This window comes from Acomys minous (assembly GCF_964271855.1).
Source record: "Acomys minous genome assembly, chromosome: 17".
NCBI classification, from domain to species: domain Eukaryota; kingdom Metazoa; phylum Chordata; class Mammalia; order Rodentia; family Muridae; genus Acomys; species Acomys minous.
In genome coordinates, this window is record NC_140500.1 from 15,415,758 (window position 1) to 15,442,164 (window position 26,407).

A 26,407-nucleotide genomic window follows, 5' to 3' on the forward strand; every position below is an offset into this window, starting at 1 on the left:
TATGATGAGATCTGGTGCCCTCTTCTGGCCTGCAGGTGTACATGCAGGTAGAGCACTGTATACATAATAAATAAATCTTTGTTTTTGCTTTTCAAGACAGGGTTTCTCTATGTAGCCTTGGCTGTCCTAGACTCACTTTGTAGACAAGGCTGGCCTCGAACTCACAGTGATCCACCTGCCTCTGCCTCCCAAGTGCTGGGATTAAAGGTGTGTGCCACCACCGCCCGGCGGTTAAATAAATAAATCTTTTTTTTTTTTTTAAAAGAGAAAGAACACATTTTCATAGGGTTGTTAGGATTCACAAGTACAGTATGAAAAAGCATTCTGAAGGTGTTGGTTAAAGATTTTATTTTTTAAACTGGGGCTTTAAAAATGTAAAGCTTCATCACGTGTATGGTGGCATATGGTGGTAACCTGAGAAATAAGTCAGCTATTGCCAGCCATTGGGAAAAAGATGGAAGCATCGCTATGCTGATAGTGTTTATTTATTTCTTTTTCTTGGGCAGTGAGGAGGAAAGAGGACAGGAGAAGCTGTGAAAGATTCAATGGGTGGGAAAAGAAGAGTTTAAGGCAGACAGTCATCTATCCAGCTACCTACTCACTTTCAGGAGACGTGAGCCACCTAGGTGCATAATCCCGAACCGTGTGCATTGCACGCCTGATGTGCATCAGGCGCTTTATATAGAGAGTGCTTCTCCTTTGCAGAGCAGCCTGAGCTGTGAGGAGGCGTTGCCACTCAGAGGAGACCAGCAGTTCTACAAGGCGTTCCTGTTCTTCTGGACGCGGAAGAGCCATGGCTCATCCTCAGCTTCGCTTCCAGAGCTTTGGAAGCCGGAACCTTCTCCAGATGATCTGTGCGTGAGAGTCACTTTCCTGTTTCTTTGACAAGTAGCAACTTAAAGGAAGGGAGGGTTTATTCTGGCTCAGAGCTCCAGGGTGTCGTTGATTGTGTGAAGAACCCCTCAGTGGCTGAGGGAGCTGTGCCCGCTGCACCCACAGTCAGGAGGCAGAGAGTGACAGGAGCCTGAGCTCCTTTCACTTTCTCCTTTTTGGACACCAGCTCACAGTGGCACAGCCCACATTGGGGTGGGTCCTCCCACTTCAAGGAACCGAATGGAGAAAATCTCTCACAGACATCCCCAGAGACATCTTCACGGTGATTCTGGGTCCTGTTGAGTTGACAATGCAAGCGACCACAGCATCCCAAACCTGCTTCCTTGTGGAACACTGCTGCTTCATCTCAGGGGCCAGATGCTACCAGGGAGACATTTCAAGCTCCTTCAGAAAACAGAAAACACTGGTTATGTTGCCAAGTAATTTGAGGAGACTGGCCTGAGGCTTTGGGGTTAGGCATAATCAAACTGTGTTTTGGGCTGAGAAGTCATCCTAGAACCAGATAATCTGGGATACGCGGTAGAAAAAGGGAGGGTTTTGACAAGCCTGAGCCTATCCGAAGGTTGGCACCCTAAATTATAAAGTGTTGAGGGGGCCTAAAGGAGCAGCTGCAACGTGACACTGTGTAATTATTTTATATTGGTGAAATTCTTGCTGAACTGCTGGCTAAAGCTACCTTACATCTCTGAAGCGGAAGAAGACTTTGTAGGTTAGTGTAGAACTAAATGAGGTGGGTTTTTCTGTTTGTTTCTCGTTTTTGGTTTTTCCTGGCAAATAGTGTTTATCTCAGGCAGGTGGCCCTCCCCAAAAGTCCCTGAGGTAGTCACTTCTTCTGCCAGGCATGAGGTTTGAATTCTCCTCCGTCATGGGAAAGGCTGTGTGGTCAGTGACGGTAGATTTCTCTTGTGCATGACCAGGTGCTATGTTGCTGCTGGAACCAAGGCAATTATTTAAAGATGACAGGAGTGGTCAACCCTGAGAGCAAAGTAGAAGTATCTACTAACAAGGGAGATTTATTCGTTTGTTTAAAAATGGTTACATGTAAACCCACACTTTCCATTAAATGGATAGAGGTTTAGTGCATACACTGCTTGCCATGCAAATGTGAGTGTTTGTGCTCAGATCCCTAGAATCCATGTAAAGCTAGGCATTGTCCCTTTTCTTCCATGGCCAGATGGAGGGCAGCACCAGGAGAAGCCGCAAAACCTGGTGGGCTAACTAGCCCGGTAGACACAGTGACAAACAAAATAACCTATCTATCTCAAGATCACATGGAAGGTGAAGATTGTCCTCTGACCTTGCCACACATGCCGCTCCACACATGTGTGCACCTCTCCCTCATGCAAACACATTTGAAAGAAAAAAAAAAAAAAAGAAAGGAAGAAAGGCAGTCTTTGGCCAGAGGGCACAGCCATCTCTGGAATGTCCCGTATTCACTTAGTTTTCCCTCAGACAGGGAACCAGAGTGTCAAGCCGTCGGGGAACTGAAGGAAAAGAGCTCCGAACTGAATCGCCCAAAGCAGATTTCAAATCCCTCAGTGGCTTTGCATCCAGGACCTGATTTTACTCCCCAGATCCACACTAATGTAACGGCAGACCCAGATTTTCATCAGGAGGAGGAAGAGGGTGGAGAACTTGTGAACTTCTGGTCACGGGGGTGAGTCTCCTGCAGGAGGGGTTCCCCAACTTCTCAGTTGGTGTTGAAACATCTCCTACCTTCTCTTGGACCAGATTCTGGTTGTCAGATGTGTCTCAAGGCGCTAAAATAGCCTTGTAGTTGCTTAGAAACTAAGGTCCAAGATGTCTCAGCAACTGTCATTGAATAATTTGCTCAGTCCTGAGTGGAGAGCGTCAGAACAGCAAGGATTGGGCACCCGAAGGACAGCGTGACTTATGCAGAGGGGTAAGCAGGCAGCAAGGAGGGAAAGGAACACTGAGTCATGTCAAAGTGCTCTGAGGAAGGTAAATCTACATGAAATCCTAGCTCAGCTCTGGAGTGCTTGCCAAGCAATCAAGGAGGACCCTAATTCAATCCTCAGAGCCACAAGAGAATCAGGCACAGTGCCATGCGGCGGTGACCTTAGTGCTGGGAAGACAGATCCCTGGAAGTTAGTGGCTGGCCAGCCAGCATGGCTTAGTCAGAAGGTTTCATATTTTAATGAGAGAGAGAGAGAGAGAGAGAGAGAGAGAGAGACAGACAGACAGACAGACAGACAGACAGACAGACAGACAGACAAAGAGAGACAGAGAGACAGAGACAGACACATACACACAGAAAGACAGAGACACAGAGAGAGACAGAGACAGACAGACAGACAGACAGACAGACACACACACACACACACACACACAAACACACACGGAGAGAGAGACAGAGTCAGAGAGAGACAGAGGATGGAGAGACAGAGACAGACAGACACAAAGAGAAAGAGAGAGAGACAGAGAGACAGAGACAGAGATAGAGACAGAGAGATGGGGGCAGGGGATGACACTCAAAAAAACTAATATAGATGGAGCTAAAATGGTGTCATCCTCAAGAATGGCACCAGAGGTTGACCTATGGCCTCCACATGCCTGGACTGCATCACATGTATGCAATACACATGAACACACATACACATACACACACACACACACACACACCACAGACGGGGGGGGGGGGGGGGAGGGACAAAAAATGAAAAGGTATGTTTGATGAAGGTGACAAACTTAGTTTGTACATAGAAACAGCATATTTTATCAGTAGAAATGTGCTTGTTTCCTGTTCTAGCTAAGTCAGTGTGAGTTAAACAATCAAACGATGCCTCACAGGCATACTAAGTCACCTGCCTGCACTAAGCTGCTGTGCCTTTTATTCCAGAAGGGGCCTTCTCTGCCTCCTACTTTGTTCTTGGGCCATTTCCACTGGGCCTTTCATCCACTGTGAGAAGTCCTCATGCCACACAGCACAGCTGAAAACACATTGGCTTATGTCACAGCATGTTAATGTTGTTGTGTTTGTCTTAGCACCCACAATCCAAGCCCCGCAGCAACCCCCATTCCTTGGTAGCAGCCACCAGTTCACGTGGGTACCACTGTCTACACGGCAGCCTAGAGCTATGTCACAATGACTCTGGCTCTCCAACAAGGCCTGTGAGCTTCTGGGATTCCTTTTTGGAATGTCGGTAGCTGACAGCCTTGAGAGCTTTCATTTATTTGGATGCCCTGAACCGATGAAGGTCACAGTCCCACAGGAGTTTGGGGCTGTGGAGAGTGATTTGTGCTGTGTCATATACTCTCCAGCCATATGTCACTGCACAGTGTTGGTGTGTTTTCCCGAGTTTCTTCGTGTCAGTCCTAAGTGATGTTCTTGAAGACAGATCTATGTACCACATAGGCAGCATGAGCTGCTTGATCTAAGTCACTGTCACTTTAATATTGTTTGTTTCATTCCATCTCATACAGACTGGCCACAAACGCTTGCTCATTCGCCCTCAGCCTCACAAGTGAACTGTGTGACACTACGCCCAGCTAAAGGATAATCCCTGCCCCGCCCATGTCTGTCTGTGTGTCTGTGTGCACAAGGGGCTAAACACCACAGGTCTAAGCTGTGTATCTTTCTCAATTATCATTTTATTATTTGTATGTAAGCGTGTGACATGTATGTATGTGTGTAGAGGGATGGCACATGATCACATGCATGTTGTGTGGAGGCCAGAGGTCAAGATGAAATGTCTCCATTGCTCTCTATCTCATTTTCTCCAGGCAGGCTCTCTCACTGAACCTAAGAGCTCACCTTTCAATAAGGCTGGCTGGGCCAGTGAGCCCAAGGGATTCACCTGTCGCTGGCTTCCCATCGCTGGGGTTACAGGCAGGTTCCACCATACTAAGCTTCGTGCAGGCGTCCTAGAGACCTGAACTCAGGTCCTCAAGCATTGGACTTAACTGAGCCTTGCCTCAAAGCAAATTTGATGAATTTTGGCAAATCTTGAGGTTTCTGTAGCTGTCCCAATGATCCAGTGTAGGTTTTGTACTTTTACAAACCTACTTTATTTGGTGTTCTTTAATGCTTATACTTCCCTTCCAACCAACCTAACTGAGAAAGGAGGGAAAAGAGGTTAATGGGAACAGGAGAAGTAGACCTTTTTTAGACTCAGTTTTTTGGATCGATCATAGTCAGGATTCCAACAGACCCATTAAACAGCAAACCAGCAACTCAGCAAAAGTGACTGCAGCCATAGCAGTGGGAACTCAGAGCAGCAGCTGGAACCCAGGACCTCAAAGTGTTCTCTGGAGCGTTTCTTTCTAGGAGTGTCTTGAAGTGGCGCGATAAACATCCAAATAGGAAATGATGCCAAGACCAAAAAGCCAAAACCCCTTTTTTTGGGGTGTATATATATATATATGTGTGTGTGTATATATATATATATATAATGTATATGTATATATATTCCCTCTCAGAGTCCTAACTAGGATGTTCATCAGTTGGCAAAGACCATGCCCCTGCAATAGGCAGTTCCTCTTCTAGTGGACAAACACCACGTGTTCTCTCACAAGTCTGTGTGCAGCAGACAAACACTGCACACCCTCACATGAGTCTGTTTCACATCCCGCACTTGGGATCCAAAACAAAAATGTATTTATGTCCACTACAATCCAGTTTCAGAGTATTTCAATTATATCCCAAACCTCCTTCGTGTCTCTGCTCAGACTTCACCTCACCCCCATCTCTATCTTCAGGCAACCATCTCTGATTGTCCTGACTGGAATATCAGTAGGAAGGGAGCCATGCAACAGCGCCTCCATCCTGCCTGACTGCTTTGAACCTAACATGGCATCTTTGGGGTTCTTTCCCCTTATAGCATGTGCTGATCATTTGTTCATTTTTTACTGCTGAGTAGTATTCTGTTGTGTGGTTATTCTGTGTTCTGCTTATGCACTTGCCAATTGAGAAGTGAGGGTCACTTAGCTCTTGCAAGACACCCAATGGATCACATGTTATCTGATATGGTACCCGGGATGCTTAGATACAGTCGTCAATGTGAAACAACCTAGAGTCGCCTGGGCAGCATCTCAGTGGGGGCTGTGTACATTGGGCTGATGTGCTCACTCTCTCTCTCTGCTTCTGGATGTGGTGTGTGACTAGCTGCCTCGAGTTCCAGGAGCCTTGACTTGCCCTCAGCAATGGACTATGACCTGGAATTGTGGACCAAAAATAAACCTGCTCTCCCGTAGCTTGCTTTTTGTCAGGGTATTTTATCTCTCTGTAATGAAAATCAAACTAGAACCCAATCTCATGACCAAAGTTCTTACTGAGGCCCCAGAAAATTCTTGGAGGACATTATTAAGGATGTTTGGAGAGAGAATAGTGTCTTGTTTGAGAAGTCAGGTAGTTTCTACTGGAGATTGTCTTTTCTCTAGTAGGTGTGAGGGCCTTCTTACAAAACAAAACAAAACAAAACAAAACAAACCAAAACCAAAAACCCTACTTATTCATTTCCGTACATCAGCTGTGTGTGTGTATGTTCAAATGAGCATGGGGCACATGCATTTGTGTATGCACATAGAGGGGCTAGAGGTTGACATCAGAGCCTTCCCTGACTATTGTCCACCTTATTTATTAAATTATGATCTCTCAGTTTGACTCAGAGCTTGCTGAGATAGCTAATAGAGGTAGCCATCTTGCCCAGGGGTCCTCTATCCTCTGCCCACTGGCACCTATGGGAGTTCTGGAGATCTGAACTCTGGTACCACATGCTTGCATGGCAAGGGCTGTACCCATTGGGCCATCTCCCCAGCCCTGTGAGTACTAATAGTACGGACACTGAGCCAAGGGTGTGAGCTCTGAATGTCAACATCATGGATCATCGATATGGAAGACCTGCCTGCCAACCCTTGTGTCTTTTAGAGCACTGGAGGCTTTGTGTCTGTGCAGTGATAAAGAGGGAGCCAGCAGTGCTGGAATTCTTGTCCTCCATGGCAAGGAGGCTGTTGTTAGGCATCTGGTTATCAAAAGCTGGATCCAGGTCCAGTACATAAGTGGCGCCGCCTTTCACTTGGCAAAGCTGCTTTTTGCTACGCCACTTACTCTCAATGTTACCCGTGGAAAGAAGCACACTTCTTGCAGGAAGGGCTCTTAGGGAGGGATCTCAGCGAAGAGAGGGGCTTCTTGAGGGCAGCAGTGGGGTCAGAGTCTCAGGCCTGAGTGGAAACCACTGAGCGCTTGCTACTTAAGAGTGCGCTCTGAAGTTGGGCAGTGGTGGCGCACGCCTTTAATCCAACACTCAGGGAGGCAGAGGCAGATGGATTTCTGTGAGTTTGAGGCCAGCCTGGTCTACGGAGCAAGTTCCAGGACAACTAGGCTACCCAGCAAAACCATCTTGGAAGTCAAAACAAGCAAAGAGTGTGCTCTGAAGACCAGCTGCATCAGCACCACCTAGAGGATTGGTTCTCAACTGGTGGGTCGTGACCCCTAGGGTCACAGCCTTAGGAAGGTTGTGAACTGCTGATACAGATCTTCTCTGAAATGCAGGTTTATGTTGAGTGCGGAGTCAGTGGCAGAGCAGGCTTGGTTTGCGAGAGGCCCCGGTTCGGCTTTCAGCATGGAAGGGGGCAGGGGGCAGAATCTGAAGTCCCACCCAGAGAATACATTATGCAAGCAGCTCTTCGGTCTAGGATATTGTGACTCCTAACACGTTCATACGGAAGCAGAAGTCTGGACATGTCACTCAATAGCTAGAGCGCTTGCTTCCATGCCTTGGATTCTATAGACTGTATACCCCACGGCGGGTAAAGCAGGAGTTCGAGGCCATCTTCCGGGATCTGGAGGCCAGCCTGGGCTACATGAGGTCATGTCAGAACAAAAACTAAGCAAAACAGGGACCTGCTTTTTTTGAGATCCCAAGTGGTTAAGAAGTACTTTCAGGTTGGCGAGTCCTGTTCTAGGCTCCTGCTCTCCGAGGCCTCAGCAAACACCCAGCCACATGCCCACTCAGGCTCTGCCTCATAATCCTAGGACAGAGGGCCACGGTCAGTCCACAGACGACAGCACTCCTTGTCATCTGTGGCGAGGCAGGCAAGTGGGCCTAAGTAGATAAATCGATGTGTGATTTTCTCAAGCTGATGACCTGCCCTTTAAACTACTCGTCTTTGTAGTAGATTGATTGAGAGGTTTGGTTGGGGCGTGCGGACTTTTGGTATGATTGTGTGTCTGCCTGGCCTCATTTTGCAGTCCACGTCTGTTTAGATATGTGGCATAACTGTGATCCCATGCCATGCACACGAACCACCATCACTTACTCTGACGACATGTGTACATAGCGCGATGCTTCTTTGTAGCACGGTGAACAAATCAATGAGAGCCATGCCAAGCCTTGGCACCCAACGGCATAACCTGGAGACGCGGGAACAGATTCAGAGGTGCTACCCCAGAGGCTTTTGCGGTTCAATGCATGGGATCCCAATTGACAATCTGCACTGCTAGGGATTCCTGGGGTGATTCAAACTGAGAATGATCAGAGATCGTCACTTCAAAGGCACCGTGGCTCCCAGAAACTGCCTCCTACACTTTACTTGATCGAGTGGCTCTGATGATGTCGAGCAGAAGGCTCAGTTTCAGCAATCCGGCCCACGGATACCGGGACAAAGTGAAGAGAGAAGCGACCTAACATATCCTGGACCAGTTTTAAACTCCTGAGTCCCAACCCTACGGGCTGAGCTGCGGCAGAGCACTGCCATCCGATGACGAGCAGATATAGCTGCGGTGACTATTATGTTTGACCTTTAGTTTGCTTTTCGGAGATAAGATCTCGTGCAACCTGGGCTGGCTTCAAACTGGCTGTTAGCGGAGGTTAACATCGAGCTCCGGATCCTCCATGCCTCCCCCATGCCTGTGCTGAGTTTACAGTTGTGTACTGTCACAACCTGCTACACTGTTGGGAGTTTGAAATTTCTATTGCCCTCTGATTTGCTGCCCTACCAGTGTGGCAGAGACACTGGGTGCATAGTGAGTGGCAACCTTGCAGGCTACTGAAGTCCTGGGTTTGGCCACGGCCTGCTACCGTCACTCTTATGTCTTCACTACCTTGCAGGGGCTGATCCAAACAGGATGACCTAATCCCTGCCATCACCCGAGTCCTTAGTGACCTGGTACAGCGCTGAGGTATCTGACTGGAGGTCCTTTAGGCAGACTTTTCTCACCTGTGGCAGCGGCTCAAGAGTGGAGTGATCCTGCTGTGACCCTTCCTGGGGCCTCTTGTCTCAAGCTTGCCTGCAGACTGCTCAGTAATGGCAGCTTCCTGCCAGGAGAAAGCGGGACTGTACTTTATTCCATAATTGAGTAGACAGGATTTACATCATCAGAGGGCCTTGCCTGTCTGACTCCATTACATATTATTAAAAGCAGAGACTTAGAACTTTATGTTTTTTTTTTTTATAAAAAATTTATTGAGATGATGTAATTATAGGCTTTTCTTTAAAAATTATTTGCAACTCACTGGCCCTGAGAAAAGGCATTTTTTTTTGTTTGTTTTTTTTCTTTTTTGTTACATTCATTTGATTCAGTCCCTTATAAACCCCACACCTCATAAACAAGAGATTAGAAACTAAACAACAACAACAAAAATTCATTCTAGATTCATCTGGCTTGCAGGTGGGTGCAGTTACAGAGAGAAATCTTCAGGGGAGTGTTCACTTGAGAGGGTCAAAGAGTCAGGGAATTTGAAGTTGTTTAGTGTTGATGCAGATCGGGCCAAAAAAAAAAAAAAAAAAAGGAAAAAAAGAAAAAAAAAAGCAGTTTAGTCCTGCGCAACCTGTTGATGATTGGCAGGATTCCAGGGTGGTACTCTGTGGCCCCGCCCCACTGGGTTTCAAATTAGGTTTCTCTTCAGAAGAGGAGCAGGCTGAGATCGTACAGCAGCCCTAACTAGCACCGGATGACTGGGCAGTGAAAGCCACTCTTTGAGTCTTTAGTTTCTTTGCTGGGGGTGGATCAAACCGGAAGTTTAAACCAGTAGAATTTCTAACTGCATTCTAAACACCTGTCCTTATACCTGCCCGTGGGTAAGTGCGTGCAGACAGGTTGGATACTGAGCCTATTTCTGTCATGCTGTCTGCTCCCAGGGTAAGTGACACGTCCTCTCTCAGGTTGTCTTCTGCCAACAACAGTGAATGTGTCAGAATGTGTTTATGGCTCTATCCTGAACAGTGGGAGAAGACATAGTTGCCGCTCGCGCCTTCCAGTGAGTCCTCTCATTGCCCTCTAGATATCAGTTAAAGTGACACTCTTCTCTGGACAAGGTATTAATGTAAAAAGACGCTGGATCAGAGGTTTCTGAACGTACTAGGGAAATGGAAAAAAAAAAACCAAACCCTATCAGCCTGTTTTGTTCTTTTCTTGTAAGGATACTCCTCTTAAAAAAAAAAAAAAGAGCGAGAATATGGAACATGAGTGACACTGCTTTCAATTGTCACCAAGTTGCTTTGGATCAAAAAAGATCTGAGAGAACTTACTCTCAACATCTAACCAGCTACCACTGATTTCTGCCAAGGGAGATCTGAAGACAGCCCAGCCAAGGACGCAGGACCTAAGTGACAATGCCCACCCTTGGCATAGCAATGTTTTCTTGCAAAGTCCTTTCCTGACCCAACCCATGATGGCTGCAGAGAAAGGCCACCTATTCATCTGACGTATGAACTTATAGTTCAGTTGCATTACCTCTTGAATATAATGTTGAGCTAGACCATGGTAGATGGGAAAAGCAAAACAACAGCAAAAACCTTTTGTAGTAGTGTTTTCCTGCAAGGTGTGATCGACAGAATCTGAACCCCTTGGGTCTATGGCCTGAGAGCGCTGCACTCCTGGTGACAACACTGGCCACGTCTTCTCTCCAAAACACAAAGGAAGACTCTTGCAGTTAGGAGAATCAAAGAAAATCATGACTGGAAATACCGGTGGGAACTAAAGACAGGAATGCCAAGAGCATTTCTAACGTAAGGGCTGAAGCTGTCACTTAGGACTCCTTAGGGAACGCAGGAATTTCCTTCCACAGTTTATCTGGAAGATTCTTCGAGAAGTTAAGAAACTGAGTTCTACGCATGGGCAAAGTGGCCAGTGTCCTAGTTTTGCATTTCATATCCACACAAATCACCTCAGTCAAAACAAAAACAAAAAGCCCACCCTTTCTCTCCTGCTCTTCAACCCAGCGGCTCATACAACACAAGCACTGGGCTTCATCTCAATCTCCCCATTTGAGATAAGGTACCAGTTGTTTTAGAGGGGGAAAAAAAAACCCAAACAAACAAACAAACAAACAAACAAAAAAAAAAACACCCCCCCCAAAAAAAAACCCAATAAACCCTGACATGATTTCAAGAAGCCCTTAGCATTAGACTCACATCACCACCCAGGAACACTAACACCAAAGCCCTCACCTTGAAGGTAGATGGGGGAGGCTTGAGGAAGTCACAGTAAGACTAAAGGAGCCCGATCAACTCAATTCCAGTGTCTGTGAACCACAGTCTGTCTGCCTGCCTGCCTGCCTGTCTGTCTGTCTGTGAGCTTAGGTCTGCTGGGTAAGGCCCAGAGGGACATGCTTGGGCACTGCTAGCATCTACGTGCCCCACTCAGGAATAGTTGGAGGGTGGCTCTGGTCTGTCAGCTTCCTTCCCCTATGTCCCTCTTCTGGTCGAGCACAGATATATCCAAGAGGGCCAGGAGACGCTCACTCGAGGGTGTGGAAGAGACAGAGGAAGGACAAGGGGTGGTTTCATAAGGCAGGCCTCATTATCTGGGTTTAAGAACACCATACTTCAAAGAGTCCATTGAGATGGCTAGAAAAGGAAAAAAAAGCCAGATGAGGTGACACACACGTTTCATACCAGCACTCGAGGCAGAGGCAGAGGCAGGTGGATATGAGTTTTAGCCTGGTCTACAGAACGAGTTTCAGAACAGCCAGAGATATGCAGAGAAATCCTGTCTTGAAAAACAAAACAAAACAAAATAAAAACCAAAAAAGAAAAAAAAAACCCATCTCTGCCATCAAAAGTCCTAAGGCATAGCATTACCCTCATATGGAAGACACTACTGACTTCATGTTGAGGTGAAAAAGAGCCACAAATATATCCTCTTGAAATACAGCAGTAACAGGAGGAAAAAAATGAATGAATTTGAGGAACTTCCTGTCTGTTCTCATTGTGGAAATACTGGCTGTGCTGGAGACTGCACTCCAGGACCCTCCCTTACGTGTGCTCTATGTTCAGTGAGAACAACAAAGGGAGAAACAGGCTAGGACTTGGACGGGTGGCAGTGGCAACCCCACAAGGACAAGATGTCTTGGGACAGACTTGACAACCTGTTCCTCACTGCAGACCAGTTCTAGTCCCTAGGCCTGGGTGGCCTTCTCGTGGTTTCCCACTTCGCAGCACTTTCAGAACAATCCCAAGATGCCACAGCCTTCCAGACCATGTGGCTGGCCTTATCCCCTGCCCTCCCACTGATCTTTCTGGAACACAGCAGCATTTGTGGGGTGTCTTTCTTGCCCCCCCCTCAGATGCGTGCCGAAGGGATCTGACATCCAGGTCAGTGTTTGCTTTAGGCGCAAGTCAGGCTAGCCAAAGGCATGTGAAGTGGAATAGCAGGCAGAGAAGATGGAAGGAGAAATGAGAGAAGAGGGCAGGAGAGAGAGAGAGAGAGAGAGAGAGAGAGAGAGAGAGAGAGAGAGAGAGAGATGGAGGACTCACTTTTTAATTTTTTGAAAGTATTTCTTTTTGTTCCTTTCTCATCTCATCCTGACTTTGATCGACATGACAAACCTGACCCATGTGGCAGGGAAACAAGGAACCTGATCCCTTCTGCAAGTTTTCTCTTTCCTGACCCAGCTGAGCTGGCTGTACTTGGTGAGATTTGCAAAAAAAAAAAAAAATTATATATATATATAATAGATATATTTCCATAGGAAAACAACATGTGATGTCTTCCCCTGTATGAACGATGAATAGTCAAACTGCATGTTCTTAAAAACAAAACAAAACAAAATCAGAAACACCATGAGACTAACAACAGGTGCAGGGTGAGGGTGAGGTGTTACAGACAAGAGATCCGAAGAAGCAAATGTGACGTGTGAGTCTCAGGCTTGTGCCCTCCGCCAGAATTCCAGCCCCGCCATTGCTGGGTGGTTTGTCTAAGGTGCTCTGGGTCCCCTTCCATCTGCAAGAGAAGTGTTCCTGCCACTCTTGGGTCTCTTCCTTCTCAGCTGGCCCTAGATCACCTGCTCCATCATGCCTCTTGCGGGTCCCTGTGGGCAGGTGAGGCCATGGTAGGTCCCCTCAGCATTCGTCCTCTTGGTACGTTTGCTCATCCAGCTCCTGAGACTCGAGGTGCTCTAGACGGTCTGTCCGGCCACTCATGATTTCATCTGGGGTTTTCATGAACCTTGAAAGCAGGAAATGAAAGAGTCAAAAGAGTCCGTGGCCCCAGAGGTGTCCTTCCTCACCACCCCAACCCTCAGAGCAACAACACAGAAGCTGGGAACACACTAGACTTGGAGCAGAGGAGGGAAAGGTTCACTTTTCACCTGTCTGGAAAGTGACAATACGACCAAGGGAAGTTTTTTGGTGTTAGGGAGTGACTTACTGCTTGGTTGTATAAAGGGACCTGGGTATCGTGTATTGTTCAACTGTGTTGCTTAGTTTTAAAGGTGTGTATGTGTGTGTGTGTGTGTGTGTGTGTGTGTGTGTGTATGTGTGTGTGTGTATGTGTGTGTATGTGTGTATGTGTGTGTGTGTATGTGTGTGTGTGTGGTGTATGTGTGTATGTGTGTGTGTATGTGTGTGTATGTGTGTGTATGTGTGTGTGTATGTGTGTGTGTATGTGTGTGTGTATGTGTGTGTGTGTGTGTATGTGTGTGTGTGTATGTGTATGTGTTTGTATGTGTATGTGTGTGTGTGTGTATGTGTGTGTGTGTATGTGTATGTGTGTGTGTATGTGTATGGTGTATGTGTGTATGTGTGTGGTGTATGTGTGTATGTGTGTGTGTATGTGTGTGTATATGTGTGTGTGGTGTATGTGTATATGTGTGTGTGTGTGTATGTGTATGTGTGTGGTGTATGTGTGTATGTGTGTGTGTATGTGTGTGTGTGTGTGTGGTGTATGTGTATATGTGTGTGTGTATGTGTATGTGTGTGTGTGGTGTATGTGTGTGTGTATGTGTGTGTGTGGTGTATGTGTATATGTGTGTGTATGTGTGTATGTGTGGTGTATGTGTGTATGTGTGTATGTGTGTGTGTGTATGTGTGTGTGTGTGGTGTATGTGTGTATGTGTGTGTGTGTATGTGTGTGTGTGTGGTGTATGTGTGTATGTGTGTGTGTATGTGTGTGTGTGTGTATGTGTGTGTGTGTATGTGTGTGTATGTGTGTGTGTATGTGTGTGTGTGTGTATGTGTGTGTGTGTATGTGTGTGTATGTGTGTGTGTATGTGTGTGTGTATGTATGTGTGTGTGTGTGTGGTGTATGTACACACATGTGGACGCACGTGTGCATGGGGACTAAGAGGGCATCAGGTATGCCATTCTAGCACTTTCTGCCTTAGTGTAGTCCCAGGAGATGGCACCCAGAGTTAGGCTGGTGGTCAGCAAGCCCCAGTGATGCTCTGCTCGCCACACAGCTGGGGTTACAGGTGCGTGCACAGCCTCACTTGGCTTTTTATGCGAGAGCTGGAGAGCTGAACTCAGGCTCTCATGCCTGTGCAGCGAGCACGCTTGCCTGTGGAGCCTTCTTCTCAACCTTGACGGTTAGAGACTTTTTACAAGAGTCCTACTTCCACTCCTGTCTGAGAGCCCAGGGAACCATGTTCAGAACCTGAATTTAGCTCAAAGGGTGCCATTAGACGTTATCAAAGAGGATACTTTTGATCAGCAGGCGGGTTAGGGAAGGCAGCTTCTGGGAATTAGAAGAGAAGGAAGAATCCTTTTGTTTCCGCTGATCTACTCCTGCTGTCAGAAGTGACCTCGCTTCAGCGTGTCCCCCGTCCTTTGCAGCTGGAGTGCACAGCAAGCCTCACAGCCCTGAGCACCGTGTGCCACTTCCAACGGCACCAGTGTCAAGCTCTGACAATAGTTTGCATGGGGCAGGGAAGAAGCTTGGTTGCAAATGCCTTGTCTGACCCTGGGGGTGCAGTGGGGTGGGGGTAGGGTGGGGCTTTCTGCAGCCCGGACAGTGTCTGCGCTTTCCCCTTCTCCGTGCTCTACCCCTCAGCGATGAACCACCTTCCTACGCATCTCTCCTCTCACCATTCCACCACGTCAGCGAGGCAGTCGCTGGCCCACCTGCCATTGCGCCCGAAGACATACTTATACCCGTCTGTTCACTTCTGTGAACTCAGTACACCCCTCTGCTGGTCCTTAAAGAGAGCATGGCTCACGTCCTTTTGCAAATCTTTGGCACTGTTCTGACCTGGAACCTTCTGGACTTCTTCCACTACTCTCCCTTCTGTGTTCTGCTTTATTATCAAGAGGTGCTCAGCGGCATGCGGCCACATGCCATCACTCCTGCTTCACTTAATTGCACGCCCAAGTCCTATACCAACAAGGCACCATTTTGTACAGTTTGGCTCCCGAACACTCATTTCCTCAGAAAAGGCTGACGTCTTCTTCAAAGCCTCTCACTGGAAGTTGGCGGGCGGTCTCTGTCTACGGACACTCTGCTCATGACTCTTCCGCTCCGCGAGCAGCGCACATCACAGCGGTTGCTGTCTGTCTGCTACTTTTATCTTCTCACTAGAACCTACTCCCTCATCATCGAAAGTCACTAAAGATCCTCCCAGGCCAACTTTATAGATACACTGTGTGTCCCTTCCTTCAGACTGCTGTACATGGTAAGCTTTCCAAAGTCCATACCAGGTCATGAAACACTTACTGAAACCCTCCCTAAGGTATACACAAAAGTAAAAAAATTCAGAGGCCTCACCTCCTAGGAGCTTATGATTTAGTTGTGGCAAGGAAAACTTCACACATATCATTAAAATATACTTTTCACAATTACTAAAGATGTTTTAAATATTTTTCATTTATGTATAGGTCCTGAATGAGTTTATGGATGCCATGTACATGCAGGAACCTGAAGAGGCCAGAGGAGGGCGCCATGTACCCTGGCACTGGAGTTACAGGCTGTTGTGAGCCATCATGCCAGTGCTGGGAACTGAACCTGGGTCTTCTGCAAAAGCAGTAGTCACTTTTAGCAGCTGAGCCATCTTGCCAGCTCCATAGATACTATTAAAAATGAAAGTCATGGTGATCTTGAGGACAAAGGGAACCCAGGAGATGGCAGGGGAGGATGTCCCTGTGTGATGGAGCATCTACAGAGGGCCCTACAAAGGACAGTCAGTTTGAGGTGGCCTTGAGGGCGTGTATATGTGACAAAGTAAGGGGATATGCACGTCTGGCAGAGGAACTGGAATGCTGATCCCTATCCAGCACACATCTGATGAACGTGCTTGTCACAGACTTCAACTTGAGATAGGCTGGCTACAAACCCTGCGACATACAGCTGCCAAGCTTCGGGCTCTCAACACACAAGCTGGACAGGGCCAGTGCCGCAGAGCCGGTAGATGGTGCAGACCAGTAACTGACTTGCATACCGAAAGAATCAAAGATGACTCCAGCTTCAAGATTACTTAGAACAGCCGGAGAGATGGCTCAGATAGCTAAGAGCACCGCTTGCTCTTCCAAAGATCCCAAGTTCAATTCCTAGCAACCACATGTGGTTTACAACTACCTGTAATGAGACCTGGTGCCTTCTTCTGGTGGGCAGACACTCATGTGGGCAGAATGCTATATAAATAATAAATAAATCTTTAAAAAAAAAGATTACTTAGAACAATGGTGGTCAACTGATGTGAACGGAGCATTTCTGTTCTGAGGACAGAACTTCTCAGCCATGAGGACCTGCCTTACAGGAACCATGTCTGGAGTACCAATGTGATATTTTAGGGGGGACATCACACAAACATCTCTTTGAAATTCCAGGAGGGCTTACAGAGCTAGACTTAAGACTAAGGTGACTAACGAAGTTGAGTGTGGTGTGGCTCAGTCGTCTAGGATAAAAGAATGGGTGGGGAGCTGAACATTTGGAGTGAAGGATCAAAGAAAAGGTGTGAACGGAGCTGGAGGCGAAGAGCTCTTCCGTATTTATTTTATTCTACTGTCACTTCTTTGACAGTCTTTCCTGTTCCCTTTATGGACTGACACAGTTGTTCCTGTTCGTACACTGTCACTCCATCTCAGCACTGATGCCTGGCTCTCGGCTCTCCTGATGGGCCCTATCAGCCTTGCCCCAGCGCAGCTGCTCACACACAGAGACATTTTCCCACCTGTGCACAGCAGATTCTACACCTACATCTCCAGCCCTTGCTCTTTTTGTCCTATTTGTCAAAACCTGTAACCTAAAGCCCTGCTTGCAATCCCACTTCCTCCCGTCACATCAGTGGCCAACGGTGCCAGGCCTCCATCTATGCCGTCCTCAGTTTCCCTTTAGATCCCTCCGTCTTTTCTACTTTGGGACTCACAATGTCCCTGGTAGTTGGAACAGCTGGAACCATTAGCTATGGGGAATCTGCAAAGACGGAGGACTGCCTATTTTAACTCTTTCACACTCCTTTAACCGTGATGCATTTTTAAGACATACGATTTCCCTCAGTGACTCATGCTCTTAAATGCCTGTTTTCGTGGCTTTGACATATTTTCCTACGGCCCTTGGCTGGTCTTTCTCAGCTGGAAAAAGGGCTCAGTTGGTAAAGTGCTTGCCATGCAAGTGCCAGCTCAGTTCCCACCCACGTAGAGGGGGACACAGAGTGGCACATGTTCTTAGTAACCCCAGTTGCTGGGAGATGGGGACAGGCAGATCCCTGGAGCTCCTCAGCCAGCCCCAAGCCAGGGTGACCTCATCTCAAAAAAAACAAAAACAAAAAACAAACAAACAAAAAAAACCAACAAAAAAAACCAACAACAACAAGGTGGAAAGGGGCCTGAGAAACGACCTCAGAGGTTGACCTCTGGCCTCCACATGCATGCATGTACACGCATGAATATGTACATGTGAAACAAAATCTTTATGAATCAATGGCCACTCTAACTTGATGGGCTATAATTTAATATCTCCACCTCTGTCATATTGTATTCTCCATTTCATTAAAAAAAAAAAAAAGTGGCTGCTGCTGACCAATTCCACCCACACTGTGACTCACCACGGGTCACGACCCGAAGCTTGACAAAGCAGCTTCCAGGTTTGGTGACCTGGAAGTCCCGGCTTAATCCTCCATTTTGCTATCGACAATAGTTATTCCGGTTGCTCCTTTTAACTCCACCGGACTTCACTGTCAGATAACGCGATTTGGTCACGATGTCATTTTGGAGCTGAGTCAGACTGCATTTAGCTTTGGCATTCACGCAGGACAGACTTAAGTACAAAGAATGAACTTTCCTTCCTAAGTCCCAACAAACCAAAGCGCCCGGTCTCCAATAATCAACAGTATTTGCAGCAATGGCACTGGGTCTCAGATCGGCATGTGGCAGAGCTGCTGACAGTCTCCCTCCTCCCTCTTACGTAAAGAAAGCCGTACCCTCCCAAAAGAAGGAAAGGAAAAAGAGGAAGTACTACCTGAACAAAAGCCTTTGTCCGGGCTCCTTCCTGATTATGTTTAGCTTGTAGTAGTGGCGCAGGGCTCTGGACATTTTCTCATAGGTCATGTTTGTTCTGTTCTGCTTGTTCAGAGGAGGAAGGGAGAGAGAGAGAGAAAAAAAAAAAGCACAAAGATATAATGAAATGAACCTCAGGAAAAGGCACCGAGCAGCTATTAAAATAAAGGCTGTTGAGTGGCTCCACATGGCCTCGCCGGCCTGGGAACGCACCTGCTGGTGTGCTGCCTGCTAAGGGCCCCCTTCCTTTGGCTGTCTGCCCTCACAGCCACCTTGGTGGCCAAGGTCTCTTAAGCTGAGCTGTCCTAGTTAAGTCTGGAAGTGCTAGCTCACCTAGCCCGTCCCACTACAACTGCCCTCGTTCCTTCTGCTGAGGCCGCTCCGGCTTCCTCTGTCTCAGGTGGGAGACAGGTGGTCCACCCCTCTCAGTCTGGTCCACGCAAAAGTTCTTTTCTGGTTGCAATGACTTTTCCACATGCGCCTCTGCCCTGTCATTGTTGATCTGGAGTGCACAGAAGGCCCCTCAGTGACTCATGCATTTAAATGTCTGTTTTCGGGGCCTTGACGTATTTGTCTGTGGTCCTTGGCTGGTCTTTCTCAGCTGGAAAAAGGGCTCAGGCTACCTTCTTAGGAGGCTTGAGGCTCAGCTGTGCCACCTCAGTGTCCCCAGCTTGGTCCTTGATCTACTAATATGTCAACTGGCCTGAGTCACAATTACCTCCTTTTCATATCTGCACATTTGAACTGCCTTCCTCACTATAAAGGACTATGCTTTGAATCCTACTTCCTCTTCCTACTTTGGAAAACTGTGGGGGCAGACCTCTTGCACTTCTTGCTCGTAAAGGGGATGTTTTATAATCAGAACTTATTTTCCATGCAGAAATGGACTTTTGTGAAAAGGGGAGTTTCCAACTGGTGGGGACAGAAGTCACACTTCCCAAAGGTCCCTTGTGACTCATACAGCTCTCACTACTTCCCTATTCCCCAGTACCTAAGGACAACAGGGGTGGCAGGCCCAGGTCAAGGGGAGTGGCCAGGGGAAACGTTTATAATCAGTTTACTGAACTGAGCTCTGCTGAGTTAATGGGCCCCAGCTAGAGGTAACACATGGAAAAAAAAAAAAGACATCTTTAATTATTTCCTTCCTTCACAACTACCTAATTGTTTGCCCAGTGAGGAACAAAACCAAATAATCATGGGCCGACTTCGGAGGCAAGAAAAGACTATCATCCTCCAACTCAAGGATGAAGTCTGTATTTTGGCAACAGCTTTTCCCAACAAATATTTGGCCCTTTTACCTTATGGTTTCCCCACAGTCGAGCCAGTCCGTTGGGATCCACTATCCGGAATATTTTGGATTCTTTGTCCTCCCATCGGATGAAGTTTTCGTACCGGCTGTCAGACAGCAGCTGATAGACGTAATCCCAAAGCAGTCTACAGTCTACAGAGGAGAGGGGGAGAGCACTGTTGAGAACGGCTTTGGAGGAGGCGGTCGCAAGATTGAGAAAAAGGGTTCGCAACCTCGGCTTGGGCCTGGTTTTGACTGATCGTCTCATTTCCTTTATTTCGCAGATGAGATGGGCCCAGCGGTAGCCTGTGAGCTCCTGTTGACCTTTGACCCAGGGAGGCCATCACCTCTGTATGAGGACCAAGGAGGAGGAAAAAGACTGGTTCAAAGTCATGACAAAACTTGAAGCTGAACCAGCCCATCTAAAGGCTGAGGCACCACGCTGTACTTGCAAAGTGAATAAACAGGCTTTGACAATGGGCTACAGAAAGGCTAGCAGGACAATGGTGGAAAGAGAATCTCTCTCTCTCTCCCTTGCCTGAGGACAGAGGTTGTTATCAAGTGGCTTCCTCAATCATCCTCCATCTTACTAGTTTTGAAATTGCTCTGTGTGAGTGTGTGTGGCGTATCTGTATCTGTACATACTAGAAAGCTAGAGGAGACGGGGGCTGTCTTCCTGGACCGCCCTCCTTCACCTTACTGTCTTGAGGCAGGGCCTTGCACTGAGCCTGTAACTCACCATTTTGGCTAAGCTGACTGGCCAGCGAACTCTAAAGGGCCCATCTACACCCCGCAGGCCCCGCCACCCCCACCAAGTCCTGGGGTGACGGCCATGCGCTGCTATTTTACATTGCTTTTTGCCTGACTTTTACATGAGTTCTAGGGTTTCAAACTTAGGTCTCCTTGTTTGCAGAGTGAGCACTGAAATACAAAACTATCCATCCTGCCCCTTCACCTACTATATATTTATTGCGAGATACAGTCTCTTACTAAAGAGGAATCTAGACAGGCTGGCCCTCAAACTCCAGGAATCCCTGTCTATGTCTCCCCAGAGCTGGGTTTACAGATATACACTGTTGTATCTGGTTCTTCAGATGAGTGCTATAGGTGGTCACTATCAGGTCCCCATGCTTATATGGCAACTGACGCATTTCCCGAGGCCAGAAAGAAGACCTTGTCATTCTAATGAGAGCAGTATGATAAAAAGTCAAAAGTTTAGAGATTACTCTACACTTGGTGGAAGATGCTGAATGGATAGAGGAAGACAGAGGCTAAAAAAGAAAGTAGCCATAAACGAAAAATGATGGAAATTAAAAACTAGGTGGCTTGGTGACATTAGCTGTGGGAACTGTGGCTAGCATTTAAAAAAGAAATACGGATGCTCTCATTAAACCATCCTTTGGCGGGCTTTCAAGTTGGTTTATCATAATGGAATCACGGCAGAAAGGAACTTGGTGCAAGAAAATCATTTCTCATTTGCAGAGCTGATACCCGATTATGTGGTCAAGCAGCAAACATTCATCAGATGGTTTAAGTGTGGCCTTGCACTGTGCTCAGCCCTGGGTTTTGGCTGTGACTCTCTGGTTTCTGGGTCTGTGCTGTAAAGGTACCTGGTTCACCCTCCAGCGCAGCCTAATAGGTAAGCAGAGATAGGCATGCATGGGGGCCAGAGGAGGGTAGTGAATTTCCTAGAACCAGAGTTACAGATAGTTGTGAGCTGCCATGTGTGTCCTGGGAACTGAACTTTGGGTCTTTGCAAGAAGTCATAAACTGGCTTTCCAGCCTCAGATAGTACCTTTGTCTATAAACGTATCTGTAAGATATCCTTTATATAGCTATCTGTGAGGACACTGCAAGAAGATGCTACCTATGAAAGAGAATGCACACCCATGCACGCCCATGCACACCCATCGCAGACCTCAAATCCACCCGTGCTCTGCCCTTCAACCCTGTAGCCTCCAGAAATGAGACACTTCCTTCCTGAGCCCTCTTCCTCTTCCCTTCTTTCTTTCCTCACTCTTCTCTTTTACTTCCTGCTTTACTGGAGACAGCGCTTCAGGATGTAGAACAGGCTGGCCTCAACCTTGAGGCGATCTTCCTGTTTTAATCCTGATGTGACATCTGGCTAGTTTCTACTCTTTGTAAGTCACCGTGTGGCATTTTGTTCCAGCAGCTTGGATGGACTAACAAGTGAGCTGTGGTTCCCTTGTCCGGGTTTGGTGCCACATCAAATGGCAGGCACAGTTGAGTTTCCTATGGTCTCACTTAACTGGAAAGCATCTCCCCAAACCAAACGCTTCCACATAAAATGTCACTCAGTGAGGAGAAACAAAGGTGGACACATAGCCCAAGTTCTGCGTGCCTGAGTGGTGACAATCACGTGTACCCATGAGTGCAAGTACACATGAATGTGGAAGCCAGAAGTCAAGTCTTCAACTACTACATACTCTATTTTTTGAGACAGGGTCTCTCATTGAACCTGAAGGCCAAAAATCAAGCTAGACTGGCTGGCTGGCAGGTCCCAGGATTCTCCTGCGTTTACTTACCCTGTCATGGGATTACAAGTGTGCACCCTCACGCCCAGCTCTAGTGTGCTCACCTTTATGAGGTTAACACTAGGCAAACACAGTCCTCTGGGCTCCAGCCCTCTTGCAGAGTTCAAACTTAAGAGTGGACAGCTCTCCAGAGCTCCATCCTCATCTGCACGGGAATTTTCCACTGCAATTTCTCTCTTTTACTATCAGGGCACATCCCAGATATACAGTGTCCTTGGATTAATTCTTTAGCTGAAGGATTACTCAGCCCTGAGGTTTCACATTGGTCTTTCCAGAGGCATCAAACTGGGTTCCAGAATGTGACTGCGCGATGTGCCCACTGGATGGCAAATGGAGGGCAGGGCTTGCCAGAGAACAGACTGTACTTGTAAGCATTTGTATATTGCAACTCTTTTCTCCCCTTTCATAAATTTGAAAGTAACCCCAAACAAGCTTCCAATTGATCAGTTTAAATGACATTTAATCCAGCAAAGCCAACATTAGCTGCGTAATAAAAATGTTGACATTCAAGACACACTGAATTACTCAGCCACTAACGGAAGTAGCAAGGGGAATTTCACGGCATAAAGCAGTTGCTTCAAGCTCAGAGTGTAAGTGGCTTTTATAACACTATTGATTTCTCTGTTTCTTTAAAAATTATGCCCAGATGATAAAAATAACTGTCTGACCACACAGCCATGTTGCCTCTTACTTACCATTCAAGTATACGCCATCTGAGTTGTTTTTCTTTTCAAATTTTCTATTAAGTAACAGGCACAATCTTTTGTTCTCTGGATCTTTTGGATACGATTTTTAAGAGACCATCTGGAATTTTCTAGATTTATCTGACTCCATGTTTATACAGGTGCAATGTTCTTTGATAAGTAATAAAAATGGTATAATACAACAAATAAAATGCACTAAATTTGATGAACAGAAGTCCGTCCTTCTACAAAACAACTGAACGTGAATGTGTACTATTTTTTTCAAACCCAAGGTATTTATCAATTTTAGGTTTGTTTCTCTTAAAGAGATGATGGTGAGTGGCAGCTGCCATCTTGACAGAATACAGAATCACCTGGGAGACGGGGCTCTAGGTATGTGTGTGGGAACTGTCTTGATTGAGTTAACTGAGATGTGAAGACCTGTCCACCGTGGGTGGTGCTATTCCCTAGATGGGCTCCTGGACTGTGTATGTGGAGGAAGAGAGCTGAGCGGCAAAATGCATTCATCCCTCTCAGCTGACACAACTAGCTGCTTTAAGCTCCTGCTGCCTTGATTTCCCCACCAAGAAGATGGGCTGCACCTTGAACTGTGAGCCAGAAAAAACCCTTATCTTCCAAATTGCTTCTGTCAAGAGTATTTTATCAGAGCAAAGGGAAAAGAAAAATAATACAAGGGTCTTTTTTTTTCCATATAAGGACATTTGAGTATTTTAAAGGAATGCCCACCACTTGGATCATCTCTTCTGTCAGAGGAAGTTCATGGAGTAGATTATCTCAGATAATCCATTTCCAACTGCAGGAACAGTCCCCTGTTTCCTGCTGGGTGAGGTACAGGGCTATCCGCCTCTAAGAAGCATTGTAAATTTCCCTTCCTGTGGTTAGGGAGAAATATTTTCACTCCCACGTCTGTCTCCTACTAGAGGCTTATTGTATAAACTCACAGAACAGAGACTAAAAAGATGGGCAATTCACACATAACCAATATGGCTTCTAAAAAAATAAAGTAAAATCCTTGTTAGACAAAGCCAATCTTTAAAAATCTGAGTAAGAGGGTCAAATTATAGACAAAGGGGATGTGTAATAAAGGAGAAGAAAATTTATCCTTCCAGAAAGTTTCTAAGAAAGTTATCTTATGTTGTTTCACTTGCTCAAATAGAATTTTAAGTCTATGGACCCTGCTTGTACCATGGGTTCAAGTTTACATTAACTTGTGATAGCCACTGTTCTGAGCTGAGTGGTGACTTTTCCCCCCAAGGTGGTGTCTGACAATGTCTGAAGACACTTCCAGTTGTTACAACAGGGTGCATGGAGGTGCTTTTGGCTAAGGCAGCACAGGACAAGTTCCCACAACAAAGCATTCTTTGGCCTAAGTATCAAGTGTGGAAATTGGGGTGCTCTGCTTACAGGAACAGGCTCACAGCATTAAGGGGACTGACTGTCAGCCATCCAGGTACTCTTCCCCCTCCCCTCCAGGCTGTGTCGTCCGTAGATCCAGTACTGTCAACTGTGTGTTGATATGCAGACATGTGTTTACAATGGGCAACTGTTGTGTTTTGCTGTGGTGGAGGAAAACAGAAACCACTGGTGCATAGTGGCATGCTGGGGACAGACAACAGGAAGCCCACTGATGCTTCCTGGCTTCACGTGGCTGCAAACAGGCTGGCTCTTCCCGCTTTTTAGTTAGTTTTGCAACAGGGAGAAGGGAGGCACTGGACTCAGGCTCACACCCCAGGTGAGATACAGCCTACAGCAGGAGGCTAGCGGTGCCCCATGCCTGCTTTGCTACAGGTGGCTGTAGCCTATGGATTTATATCCAGGGACAGCAGAGACATGGGGACGGGGTAGCAGGTATACTGAGACTTCAATAAAGGACAATCTGCCATCTCCCCAAGCCCCATGCACCACTCCTCTCAGCCACACTGCTGTTGCTGTGTGTGTCTGTTTTTAGCCACCACCCAGAGTGCTCCTCTTTTTTTTTTTTTTTTTTTTTTACAACTCTTTGATTTCACACTGAAAACAGAGAACAATGCCTTAGCTAAAATGTGGCAAAGTCAGAAACAGAACATTCCAGATGGAGTGGGCAGTTTCTCCCTCCCCAGGGCTCACCAGGTCTTACCCACCTCCTCTGAAAGTGACACCGGGCAAAGCATAGGGGAGAGAGGTCACAGATGCATCACTTGATGTGGACTTTGCTGCCTGTCAATGTCCATGTCGGCTCAGGATGGACACCTGTGCCGGCCGTACCCGCTGACCTGTGGGCATTCACCTCCTTGTGTGATACACTCCCATGCTGTTTTATGATGCATCAGAAATGCTCAGAGATGTGCAATATTCCCCCATGTGACAGATGAGAGGACACTTGAGCCTGGAGTATGAAGCCTTCCTCTGGTCATCAAGAACGGCATCCTATCTTGCTGAGGGCAGAGTCTGGGGGAGCCCACAGGCCTACCTTGCTTTCCTGGGGATGCCCTGGCCCTTAGCACTAGACCCGACCCAGAGAGCTGCTCTTTCAGCGAATGCAAACCAACTATGGAATCCTTTCAGCTGACTAAGACATCTCACGGCGCTGGCCTCTGACTTCACATGAGGCCCTCACCTCTCATTAGTAAGGGTTAGGAATGACTTGCCTCCTCATTTTTTATGACCTTTTATTTATTTTATCCCTCTTTGGGCTTGAAGGCTACTCCCGAAGCTCATTTAGAAAAGGAGGAAAGATCCAAAAGGCTTACTTAAAGTTTCTCTCACTCCAAATCTGTAGGGAGGAAGGAAGTGGAGCAGGTGGAGGACAGAGGACGTGGGAGGATGGAGAGAGCACAGATCCTCTACTGCCCCAGGCTCTCTGAGGCCAAGCCTCCCACCGCTGTCCTGAGGTCCATTTTCTTTCTTCCCCCTTTTATTGAAAGTATATTTTTTTCCCCTCACATAATATATCCTGATCACATTTCCCCCCTCCCTCTGTTCCTGTTTCTTCCCATATCCCCTCCCATCCAGATCCACTGCCTTTCTGTCTCTCAGAAAACAAATAGGCTTCTATGGGATAGTAATAAAATACAGTAAGATAAACAAGAAACTAACACATTGCAATTAGACAAAACAAACAGACAGAGAGATAGACAGACAGAAGGAAAGAACTCAAGAGAAGGCACACACACAAAAAAACAGTAAACTGGAAGCCATAGCATATGCAGAGGTGCAGACCCATGCAGGCCCTGTGCATTCTGCCCCCGTCTCTGTGAGGTCACACGTGCATCCACTGTGTGGCTTTTGAAGGTCTCGTTTCCTTGGTGTCCTTCATCCCC

At 46.9% G+C, this 26,407-nt stretch overlaps 1 protein-coding gene across 6 annotated transcripts in view; it reads right to left on the minus strand.

Moving 5' to 3' along the window:
• Positions 1–9,236: 9,236 nt before the first annotated feature.
• Positions 9,237–26,407, minus strand: part of ETV6 (ETS variant transcription factor 6) — a 242,031-nt gene continuing 224,860 nt past the window's right edge. For 5 of the 6 annotated variants that reach the window (XM_084764885.1, XM_084764889.1, XM_084764888.1 and 2 more), the window contains 3 exons: positions 19,860–20,002; positions 18,524–18,624; positions 9,238–13,303 (listed from right to left, as the gene is read on the minus strand). In XM_084764885.1, the coding sequence (XP_084621011.1) occupies positions 13,198–13,303; positions 18,524–18,624; positions 19,860–20,002 (350 nt within the window). In that variant the 3' untranslated portion in view covers positions 9,238–13,197. Of the gene's footprint in view, positions 13,304–18,523; positions 18,625–19,859; positions 20,003–26,407 lie in introns of all 6 variants that reach the window. The other variant, XM_084764886.1, reaches the window with a different exon arrangement.